The sequence below is a fragment of the Montipora foliosa genome, chromosome 9, assembly GCF_036669935.1.
Source record: "Montipora foliosa isolate CH-2021 chromosome 9, ASM3666993v2, whole genome shotgun sequence".
Classification (NCBI taxonomy): Eukaryota; Metazoa; Cnidaria; class Anthozoa; order Scleractinia; family Acroporidae; genus Montipora; species Montipora foliosa.
In genome coordinates, this window is record NC_090877.1 from 23770145 (window position 1) to 23782644 (window position 12500).

General features: G+C 37.5%; 1 protein-coding gene across 6 annotated transcripts in view; it reads right to left on the reverse strand.

Moving 5' to 3' along the window:
- LOC137970403 (NLR family CARD domain-containing protein 3-like) overlaps positions 1 to 12500 on the reverse strand; it is a 51846-nt gene that overhangs the window by 22358 nt on the left and 16988 nt on the right. For 2 of the 6 annotated variants that reach the window (XM_068816934.1, XM_068816937.1), the window contains 2 exons: positions 11595 to 11770; positions 2820 to 2873 (listed from right to left, as the gene is read on the reverse strand). In XM_068816934.1, coding sequence (XP_068673035.1) covers positions 2820 to 2873; positions 11595 to 11601 — 61 coding nt within the window. In that variant the 5' untranslated portion in view covers positions 11602 to 11770. Of the gene's footprint in view, positions 1 to 2819; positions 2874 to 11594; positions 11779 to 12500 lie in introns of all 6 variants that reach the window. The other 4 variants (XM_068816940.1, XM_068816939.1, XM_068816935.1 and 1 more) reach the window with 3 other exon arrangements.

The window sequence follows — 12500 nt, forward strand, 5'->3', positions numbered from 1 at the left end:
TTCATGTGCTTGGCCATTATTATTTTATGGTGTGCTAGTGAAAACTATCTATTTTTAAACTGGTTGGTATGTTTCACACCACTGTTCGTAATCATCTGAAGTATTTGAAGAGTATGAGTGAATGAAAGTTGAGATTACCTAGTGATTATCACTAGGGCATCCAAGGTGTCCTCATCGAGAAAGGCACCTCCTATGTTACAACATTGTATTCTCTGTGTTTTAAAAGCCTGCATATGGTGTCTTTTGATTTGTACTGCATAAATGTTCATGTAGTGAGAGCACTTGTTAAGTAATGGGGGTATTAAGGAAAGCAGACGGGGAGGTATAAGTGGAAGAGTACAAAGTACTGAAAGGGAAGGGAAATGTGGAAAAAAGGGACAGGTCACTTATCAGGGTAACTCTTTTTTCTCCCCACCTTTTTCAAACAACACCCCAAAGAAGTGGGAGATCCCTTTTACACTCTAATCACCCTGAAACGATTCTAAAATATTTTGTAACTAATCTTAATAAACACAAACACAGTATCAGGGGAAGACATCTCATTTATTGATACATGTACAGGATACAGCAAGCATTTACATCATCACCATAAAGAAAATACAACAGTGAAAAAACAATAAAGCCAGGTTGAAAGAGATGCCTTTGAGTGGCTTTTGCATAACGTAGCCCCTAGTAGACCCTAGGGATTCAACATACCTGCAAAGCTGCAGTACTGTTGTAAATATATTGTTGAATGTTATGTTCCGTTGTGATTGTGTTTCATTGGCCCTGAAAAGCCTCTATGGAGGAGTGGTCAATTAAGTATGCATTGTATTGTATTGGCTACAAAGAAATTGATTCCCACGGCAACTCACTCTTTTCCAGTCCCCTCCAACCTCATTTCAATATTTTTGGTGATCTTAAGCTAGAAAAATGTTTAACAAGGCCACAAACTCAATGTAACATATTTATATGCTTGCAGGATCACGGAGATGAGGTACCAATGGCAAATATCAAAATAGAACAGCCACTTTAGCTAGCAAGAGCTTTAATATCAGGGAGGTCTGGAACCCAGTATGTTGCCATGGTAACAAAAATGGTATGCACATATTGTGGAGCACATCCACTAGAATCTTACGGCAAAGAATACAGCCTTTCTTTTTCATCATACTTGATCAAAATTCAGTTGATGTTATGACATCATCACTTGGCTAATTTGCATATTTAAAAAACTTGAATATCTCTGGACCAAAAAATGATATCAGAAAATAGTAAACAACATTCTTCTCATACAGACTACATGCTTCACTAGCAATGCCATACAATGAAAAAGGCCAAGCACTTGAAATCTTGTAGAAGACCAATGTATAAACCACCTCAGCAAGTCTGAGGTAAATTGTTTTTGTCTGAGTTATTTGCCAAAGCATGTCACACAACTTTATAAAGTTTTGTACAGAGCCACCGTGTTGGTGTACCACCCTGGTCCACTATTATGGTGGCAAGAAATCAGGGATACCAGCATAATTATAAGCTGCACTTTCTTTCCCTAAATAATGGCTCTAAATTGGGGGCGCGGCTTATACTGTATCCCCGAAAACATCTAGAGAAAGATAAGAGCAAATTCTACAATGACGCTCTCCAAAGACACAACCAAAATTAAACAGTGGCTCGTCTTTCCAGAAGTCCATGTGCAAAGAAAGTCATGTCCACTAGCCCGGGGCTAGTGGATTTTGCAATCAGGCCAGTGGATTCTGACTGTTACTAGCCAGACAGGCAAGTAAAGTGTTCTTTGGGAATTCAAATTTTGGTAAAAGTGAAGAACAGACTGACAGTTGGCCGGCAGTTGGCTGAAAGTGGACCGACAGTCGACCAACAGTCAACCGACTGTCGGCCGACCATCGACTGACTGTCGGTGGACGTAAGCTGTTCTTCACTTTTATCAAAATTTTAATTCTCAAAGAACACTTCACTTTCCCGTTACTGACACCAAATTTGTTATTACAGTAAAAAATAGAACATTGTGGACCACCACAGATGATACACTTGAGAATGTGCTGACACATTTTGCTTGTCAAACTAATTTGTAATGACACCTTTGATTCCATCTACGGCTTTTATACTCTCCCGTGAATCACATTAACAACACACATGATTGGTTGCATTATGCTGTTGTTCAAAATATTCAACCTTGCATTAATCAATAACTAACATCTGCATATGAATACTTCCCCAACACAATAAGCAATGTCCATAATGTTTGCTTAGTAAAATATATTCTTAGACTATATACAAGGCTAAAAGTCAAAAAATTAAAATATTCAAACCAATCGTTTTCGGCTGTTTGCCATCATCAGGGTTAAAGAGGGTGTTCTCTCCTCGGCACAGACTTTTCACAAGTGTAGGATCGTCGAGGGGCTAATGATCCAACAATTCCGCCCCAGTTTGAACAAACAAGTCATTTCTTATGTCTGCAAACTTTTCCCTTTGGGAATTACATAAGATATAAATGTACGCACGGATGGTCACCCTTTTTAACCCTGATGATGGCAAACAGCCGAAAACGTTTCGTTTGAATATTTTAATTTTTTAACTTTTAGCCTTGTATTCTCGGTTTTCACATGACGTCACGACCGCCATGGTGGTGCCCTAAACAAAGAAAAGGCGGCCATGTTGGTGCCCCGACCAAATCCTCCGGGAATTTAAATCTATTATTATGCAAACGCTTCCTTTTGTTTTCGTTGAAAAACATGGCTGTTGATCACGTGAGTGAAAACCATCAATATAGAATACAATAAGCAATGTTTCATTGGAATCACCATGAATTATATAGAGTTACTTACCTTGATCCAGAGTTACGTGTACCATACTATTTTTACATTCCTGGTGTATCCTCCCTGGTCATGCAAAATTGTATTAAAACGAAAGGCTGAACTGATTTCATTTTAGTTGACCGTAACAACTTCTTTACTTATGGTGCAGTACAGTGGGCCCACTTCTAACGATCAGCTTTATCGCTAAATGGATGCTTGCACTGGAAAAACCAGTTTGATGAGAGAAAACGAGATGGACTAGTCCAGAAGTTCGGGCTGCGGTGGCTTCAAAGAGTTGACATGATTCAGGCAGAGCCTCCTTTTCTCCTCCTCAGTAAAGAAAACAACAAAAGGAGGCTCCGCTCGCAGGGTGTATTCCAACATGTAAAAATTTTATTTTTACTGAGGATTAATTTTGGGACTGAATTACTTGCATGTCAGTCAATTTTTGCATGTGAATTTATTTTAGCCTCAAAAGTCAATATTTGCAAATCATTTTTAGAATCAATAAATTCTTGTTAACATGAAATAATTATAGTTTTTATTTATGAGTTTGTTATCCAGATATATTTTTTTAAAATGAAAATTGATTTTAACCAGTGTGAATTTTAATAATTATTTTAGTTCCATGATGCATTGCGCAGTGCCAGTTTCCTTGGCCCCATGATTTTAACCCACTATGTTTTAAAGATGGAGTCAGTAGAGGATTCTCTTCGTAATCGAATCACCATTGCCGATATAGCAAGAAATTCCATTGGGCAAATCAACATTTCAACAGCAGGGAGTAGTGTTCAATCCCCTTCAAGTGCAAGTTCTCTTCCAAGCGGGAATTTTCTCAGTTGACCAACGCTACCTCGGGTCATCAATTCAAGAAGTCAAAATGCACTGAGTGACCTGAGAAGATTTCCAACTAATGGACTTTCCCTCGCCGCATTTTGCAGCAGTGGTAGCACAAGACGAGAAAATGCCACTGGGATGTTGGCATAAGTTGAGACTTGAAAGCCAAAACCGCATAATCACGGTGGAAGGAAAGTACTATGTATAACAAGATAAAGAATCAATTTCTGGAGGACTGCAGGAACATTGAACTCAAATTATTTTGTCAAGAAGGCTGGTGGAATGCTGGTAAAGCCAGCCTCAGCTTCTGGGGCAAAAATTGATGGCAGCATTCTGCTGACTCAGATCTATTGCTTCAGCAGGTGCTGTTTATGTGTGACTGTTGGCCGACGATCTCAATGACCTTGATGATTCTGTACTAGAAACCAGTGCATTTCAGATAGATGCTACTGTAAGCAATACAGGAAACGTGGAGGAAACAGTTATTGATTCACCAGGTGATGCAGAGTGAGATGTCTGGAGACACTAAGTAAATATTGGTTGATAGAGAACTGGTTTGGATGAGATATCAGCCTTGTCGAACTGCCATTTACCTACTGAGGTTAATTTTGCAGGAGAGTCAGCTCGTGACTTATATGGAGGTCCTTGAAAGGACTTTTTTCACCTCATGCTAATTGAAAATTTTAAAGAAAAATACTTTCATGGAGGTCTCCATGAAGATTTGGCTGAGAGGTACCGTACATGGCACTTGGTGTTCTCATGGGTCTCAGAGTCCCTCAAAATGGCAAAATACCACAGTTTATCCAGGAAGACGTAATTGCACAATATTGTTCCAGGAGTGGCATCATCACTATGTATTCTGGTTTGAACAAAGTGGGTATTCTTCAGCTGATTGTGAGCCTCCCTCTATTTCTCTATTTGTTCAAACCATCAGTTGCAAGTGGTCTTAATGTCAAGAAACTGATGCATTTGTTAACTTCTGTGTCTGATGAGGAAGGATCAAATTCCTGCAAGAACCAGAAGCATGTTTACAATGCATTTCTACGGTACATTAGGGAAGTCTACGCCGGACGGAGGGTTGCCGATTCAACAACAATCACTCTAGGCATCTTGCTTGTGGCACTGATGATCGAGGAGCCAGTCCTTGGCTTTAAAAGGCCTCCTGAGATTCACTTTGTTTAATTTCTAGCGGGCTTTGTACCGACAGCAAACGCGCGTAAAATTAATGTCCTCAACCTGACATACCCAAATGCAACTCATAGCCTTCCTGCAGATAATGTCCTTTTCAACATTTATGACAATGCCTTTTAATTAGTAGTTCATATTTTGGATTAGTCTGAACTTTTGAACTTTCTGATTCTGAAAGGTAATTTCTATTTTTAAAGGTGTAGCGTTCATGATTTTTGCCTGTGGTGGGGGACGAAGGGGCTAGCAAAATTTATGGTAAACCAGTAAAAGCCCTCTGTTTACGTAGTTACTAAAACAAGGAATGACCTACAATGAGCTACAATGATCTACATCGACCCACATGTACAATGAGGTACATTATAACCTAAAATTAGCTAGTGACCTATAATGAGCTAAAATAAAAGATAATTTGCAGTTCTGAGGGCACTGCAGCATGTTCACAGTACAAAGGTTAAAAACATTCCACTCTGCGCTTTGAACCAATCAAAACCTTGTGCAAAATATTGTGGGAAGAATAACTTATTTATTATCTTCTCTTCTTTTTTCCTGCTCCCATTAAGACTTTATCGTTGCCAAGGAAAGCCTTGATATTTACATACATTTTGAATTTAGCTTTAATAGAAAGGAAAACCATCAAAGGATCTTTTCGCAGTTTATTTCTGCCTTCAAGGCCATGTGCGTAATTGCTGTCGTCATTTGGGCTGTCATGCAATGGACTAAAAGCGTTGCATGACAATGCACAATGGATGTTTACCGCTCACCAAACTCTTCACCCTGATCCTCTTTTGTCTTTCTCTTTGATTGTACAAGTCATTTAAGTAGACCGTTGTAGGCCATTGTAGCTCATTGTAGGTCATTATAGGTCTCATTGTAGATCACTGTTGGCCATTGCAGATCACTGTAGGTTATTGTATCTCATTGTAGAGTTCTCACTGTAGGTTATATTGTAGGTCATTGTAGCTCATTGTAGGTCATTGTAGATCACTGTGGGTCATTGAAGCTCATTGTAGTGCTCTCATTGTAGGTCATTACTTGTTTTAGTAACTATGCCTTGAAAAACAAGACAAACCCCTATTTCAGACTACACAAATATCTAGACCCCCTCACTGGATACCTGCTAGAATCCACCGTCTGGTCATGCTATAATAAATTATTATTGAAAGGTCTAGCTTATTCTTAGTTCTCTTTCTTGATAGTTCATCCCATAATAAGAGTTCATGTGGGGTAGACTTAGTGTTAACATTCTCATGGCTATAAGACACATCAAGTTTCAGTAACAAGCAAAGAGGTCAATTAGCTACACATGTTTTTGCTGAACTTGTGTCCAAATGTTGCAGGTACATGTAATGATTAAAGAAAGAAAATCTCTCCTTTTCCTCTTATTTTCTCATGAAGCCTGCCTTTCTTGCCAACTACATGTAGCCTCTCAGTGAGCACACCTTATGGTAGAAGGAAGTGGTGGAATTCAGTCCAACCAAAACATCCATTAAGTGCAAATTAACTCCATAAGGTGATCCACCTATAAATGAGCATCTCTTAATTGAAGGGGACTTTGCGTACTCTTCCTCCAATCCCCAAAATGTTTGCTCAACCAACTCTTCTGTCCATGTGGTCTCTTGCGGAGAAAGAAAAACACTTATAACTATTCCTTTTAAGTTCTACATAAAAAGCTGAAAGCATCTCTGGTTTCTCTCCCAGTTAACTTGTTGCCACAGCATATCAGTTTTTCAACAAAAAATTTAAGTCAGTTTCAAAAATTAGGATGAAACTATGGAGGGGATATCACAAGAAGATGGAAGAAATCTCACTAGCTATAGCGTGATTCGATTATGAAGACAATCCTCCATTGACTCCATCATCAACGTGGCAGGAAAAATCACCGGGCCAAGGAAATCGGTGCTGAGTAATCCATCATGGAACTGAACATAAATTCTTATCAAAATAAATTCACACTGGTTAAGATTTTTTGTCATTTAAAAGAATATATTTTTTACTGGAAAAAATTCATAAATAGAAACTATATTTTATGAAAACAAGAAATTATTGATTCTAAAAAAAATCACATTTCAAAATGAATTGATTCGCAAATACTGACTTTTGAGGTTAAAATAAATTGATACATGTACTATGCAAAAAAAATAATAAAAAATTCAGTCCCAAATTTCATCTTCAGTAGCAATAAAACTGTTTTTACATGCTCAAATATTGCACCATAAGTAAATAGGTTGTTATGGTGGACTAAAATAAAATCGTTTTAAATACAATTTTGACCAAATCAGGCCTCCATAGCCTCAGGTATAGTAATTGAACAACACAATACGGTGACTAATATAAGACAAGGAGGTGACAGAAAATTGAAGATTGGGAAAAATTGTTGTGTGAAGTTGTGTAACACACTGACGAAAAATCGTGAAACTTGTAATTTTCACAATTGCGTTCAATCCTGGACATACACTGTAAGTGAGTATAAACACATCTCCTAATATACTTGAAACGTTTAAACTGCAGAGAATCATAATGAGACATTTTTTCAATCAAAACAGATTTCAGTATCTGGTATGACACACAAGTGACAATTTGAAAATTTAAAATGCTGTATTTTCAAAACCAAAAATTTTACAGAAGTTGTACTTAACTTGTAAAAAGATTTATTTTTACCCGATATCTTCAACCTCGCATAGATAAAAACCCGGAAGAATTCACGGGTTTGATTTTAAAATTTATTCGATGTTACTGTAAAAATCATCTATTCTAGGTTAGTTTTAGAATTTAAACAAGTTGAAAGAAATTTAACCCATGACACAAGCACACTTTTGCTGTTATAAAAATGACACTTAAATAAGAGTGTGAATTAACTTGAAGAATTTTTGCTAAGTCATTCCTTTACTTTACAAATCCTTTGCTTCCAATAATTATTGTTGAAATAACGTGGCAGCAGCTTTGGTTTTCAGTAACTCAGATAATATTTCACAACCAATGACAAGGCAAAAGCAATGCTATCATTAAAGTAATTAATTTTACTTGCACGGATTGTCTTATTACAGCTCAACCAGGGCGGAAAGAGACCGGGCGGTGAAACGAGCGGGTCCGAGCAAAAAGCCTTTTCAAAATGGCGGCAAGTGTTGAGATCGGCGACTCACTCGAAGATATTGGAAGAATTCTTTTTACAGGACATCACAAACGACTTTTTTTATTTGAACGAGAAAAAAAATTCTTCAGGTGTTCCAGACACATAGCTGATGTTAATGTAACAAACATTTTCCCTCTGTTCTTGATTGGTTCTCTCCTGTAACCTATGGTCTTTAGGTATAAATCCAAGTGTTTGCTTTCTTGTTCACTTTGCCATACAAGCCATTTCCATGGAAAAGGTTATAAGTCATGGTTTTTTTTACATTTTGTTTATATTCTGGTGAGTATTTTCACGAATCATGCTGTGTGTTGAAGGACCCAAAAGGCAAATCAAAATACAAGTAACAACTTGGAAATATTAAGCTCTTACTAACCGAGCTGGAGAATACTGGGTTGAACATTGTGGAACTAAAGATGGAGGGCAGCGAGGTCCATACAAAAATGACCAAGGTGCAATATTCCTCAGTATGGCTTTGGCAAGCTTAGTTAGAAAGTAGTTTATCATATGGTACTCGGGCCATGATGGTTGTTTCTTGAATTTGTGGCTTTTCAAAAACAAAAATTACACAGCTTATGACCGCTTCCAAATAAATGGTCGGCATAGCAAAATCCTAACCAAGAAAGAACCAAATTATCACAATGCTTGCATTTACCTCAAAACTACCTTACTGCAAGAGGAAAAGCCGGCAGGGCAAGCAACCCCCAACCCTTAGCTCAAGGTCTAGATCCGCCACTGATTACCACAATATTTTCTGTAGTTGAATGATAATTCAGCTAATTATGTGGCTTACTGTGAGTACAATAGTTGTGCAAAGGTTAATCATGTCTTTAGAAATCAGTCATGTTCAGAGATATTATTGGCACAGGATTTGGGGAAAGTGTTTTTATTGTCATTATTGAGAGCTTACTGAACACAGGCTGACCAGGGTGCACCTCAGGCTAAATGACATACCATCGTAGCTTACTAGTTAGTATGAAGAGTTGTACAGTGTCAAGAGAATTTGGTAAGCCTATTTATGGTTAGCTCTCACAAGCAGAAATGGTAACATACTATTTTCAAAACAAAATAGAAAATTGAGCTCAATATTGTTACCTATTACCATTAATTATCTGAAAATAAAAGTCCTGCCTTCCACATTATGTACACAGTGTGACATTGCAAATCTTCTAATTTGCATAATCTAAAAAAAAAATTAAACTGGAAATATGAGACAAGATATTACAAGGTCGTAAATGCTATTGCCCTCATTTTTTGAATGACCTTTACAAAAGAGTGATAAATGTTTTTTTTTGGATTATAGGCTCCATAACCCAATCAATAAGACTGGAATTTTGCAGAGTGGTTAAGCATTTGAATCACAAACCCTGTGAGGGGAGTCTGAATGTATGGCAAAAACCTCTACTTTGTGTACGAAATACAGATGACATAAAATAATGGAAACAGGCGACAAGAAACAATATCGCACCAAAATATAATGTCTTGCAAACAGTGGTTAAACAATAATTATGTTACCATTTGTGTCTGTTCTCCCAAGAAGGAGCCATATTGAATTAAAGATGAACTGTCCAAGTTAAATTAAGTTTGGTTATTTAATAGTAATACATCAAGCAGCCGTTAACCTAGCAACCTTTGTAGCTTTCTTAATTGGTGTTGATAGAAGAATCCTCCTTACAAGAAGGGTTTCTCTCCACTAACTAAAACATATTCACTAATTAGCAGGCAGTTTGAGGGCAATATTGTGTCTGTGAATGGTGAGTTGAGCAAAAATCATAGACAAAAGTTAGGGTTAGTCTGTAGAATGAGGGGGAGAAATTTACAAAGCAAACTCTCAACCCCAAAATAAGGTTAACAAATGAAACAAACTCTGTGTGAAATTAAAAATTTGAATCACAGAAACAGCCAGATAGCACATGTATGAAAAACTCAATCACGTAGGAGGGATTAACAAATATTTGACCATGAAAATTATTCAGCAGAAGTGGCCGGCTTCGTGGTGATGTCTCCAAAAAGGTACCCATACCATTCCCATACACGATTCTATGGTTAATGTACGGATTTTTGCCAAATACGTAGCAATCCCATAGGAAGAGACAATAGAATGACAGTAATTCAAGACAGTGACTGGGTATGGGTTTGCTATGGAAGGCAATAGCCCATATCAAATCCACATAATAAACATATATGGGCCATAGTTTTGCCCATACCATTTCCAAACGTGGACCATATATGTCCCATACCATTTGATTCCGTAAGGGAAGGAACTGTAATCATTGGTTTGTCCTCAGTTGTTACAAAATATGAAGGAGTTGCCATGGAATAGAATGGCTTTTTTGCATAGTTATCCCTAAGGGGGCAAGGACATGGTATTTACAATAACTTATCAGTTTTGCATTGTTTTGCTGTGATCCATTTTAAGTCTGGTATATTACCTCGAGATCAAACATTGTTTGCCATGTTATGAAGTGTTCTGACGCATCAGTCCTTCTGTGGAATGTTTGTTGAAGCTCTTGTTTCCAGGCTTTGAAGTAATTAAGTACTTGCTTTAAGTTGGTAACAAGTTGATCTGTTATGGACTGCAGTGGACTGTTATCTTTGAAGACATTCCAAAGCATTTCACATTTTCATAAATTCTTGTGTCTTTTCTGTGGTGTTGTGCAAAGCCATCATGTCTTTGCAAACTTTTTCGGACAGAGTATTAACAGCAAGCTTTTCTCGTATTTTATTTAAATTATCAAGATGAACTTACAAGCGCCTTGATTAAACCGTATTTGTTGTTTGTTGATTTTCCCAAGCGGGCGAAATCTTGAAAATAGTTTTTTATTGCCGGTAAAATTGACTGCGGCAGGCGATTCGTCGCGAGCGATTTTAAGTGAGCAAGTTTGAAGTTCTGAAACGCTGCTATATCCACATATATCCAGCTGGTTTTTTACTATGTTTTGTAAAAGCTATCGATCTTAAACATATGTAAAATTTAGAGTGGAGAAATGTGGAGAACTCGTAAAAGAAGGAGCGGAACACGGCTTGGTCACGATAAGTGGGACATACCTGCATTCGACACTGTCTTACTTCACTCAAATTTAAGCAGCTTCCGACGAAAATACTTGAGTTATATTCCAACAGACAAAATAGTATTGAGTTTTGGGTCAAAAATATCAAAAAAGCCTGTAAATAATACACTACTGGTGGCCCAAAAATAAAGAAAGAAAACGTGATTTCCGGTTTGTCGAGAGGATATTTTTGGCAGCCATTAATTGCACCGGAAGCGCGGAAGGAGCGCTCGTGCCAGTCCTTCTCCGCATCACACATTGGACCAAGAGCGGAGTGCCCGTTTCACCGCCCTATGTATAAGCGCCCTGGCTCAACTCTACCTCCATGTATTTCACTTTAGTTTCAATTTGATTATTTGACTGCACGACCACGGCATGTACACTGTAAATTTATGTAAAGCACTAGTAAAATTAATAAAATTGTTAACAAAAAACAAAAATGAACTGTCTCTAAGGAATAATAATATTCCACTTCAAGTTTGAGTCAAAAACCAAGACCTGCTAACCATTCCCACCACCTACATTGTAAACTACATTGTACATCTCCAAAAGGACAAAAATTTTATTTTGATCAATAAAGTGTTTACTTGCACTAATATGTACCTTCCATGTTTTCCTAGTTTGAACTTTACACCATCATCATCATGTTTCCATTGCTTTGAAAGATTTTTTTAATGATCCCCATCTTGTCAAGTCTTTCGATGATCATTGTATTGTCAAAACAAACTTCATGTAATATATCTCAAAGCCACCATTCAAGGATCCATGACTTGTCTTGCCTGTTTCCCTCAATTTCAAGAGGTGAAAAAGTACATATGTATAATAAACCTTGGAACTTCGTGATTAGATCTAACTTTTTGACTAATTAATATCTTACACAATATTAATAATCCCAACCTTGCTGTTTAAATTTCAGATACTTTGTGCAAATTCTTTATGCATACATGCATACAGTTCATACAGGATATAGGACATATACATGTACTGGGTTTCGACAAAACACTGATCCCCGGTCAACTGACCCCCTTACTGACCCCCTACTGACCCCCTATAAAATCAATGGGAAAATGAATACTGCTTACTTAAGCCTCAACAACCTCTTTTTAAACAGCATTATTCAACAGTATTTGAGTCTAAGCACCCATTTTAAAAAGGTTAGCTTACATGAAGTAATCGGCCATCACAACAATAATCGAAAACTAACCCTTTTAAAATGGGTGCTTAGACTTAAATACTGTTGAGGCTTAAGTAAGCAGTATTCATTTTCTCATTGATTTTATAGTGGGTCAGTAGGGGGTCAGTAAGGGGGTCAGTTGACCGGGGGTAAGTGTTTTGTCTTGCAGTTGCCTAGGTCTGGGCTCGAGACTAACGGTAGCCAACGAGCCACAGGCTAGTGAAATTTCGGTTTTGGCTAGTAGATTTTGAGCTTTCAGTAGCCAATGGGGCTAGTAAATATTGTGAAGCAGTGGAGTCGTGGATGAAAACAAAAATGAACATTATTTTGTATGA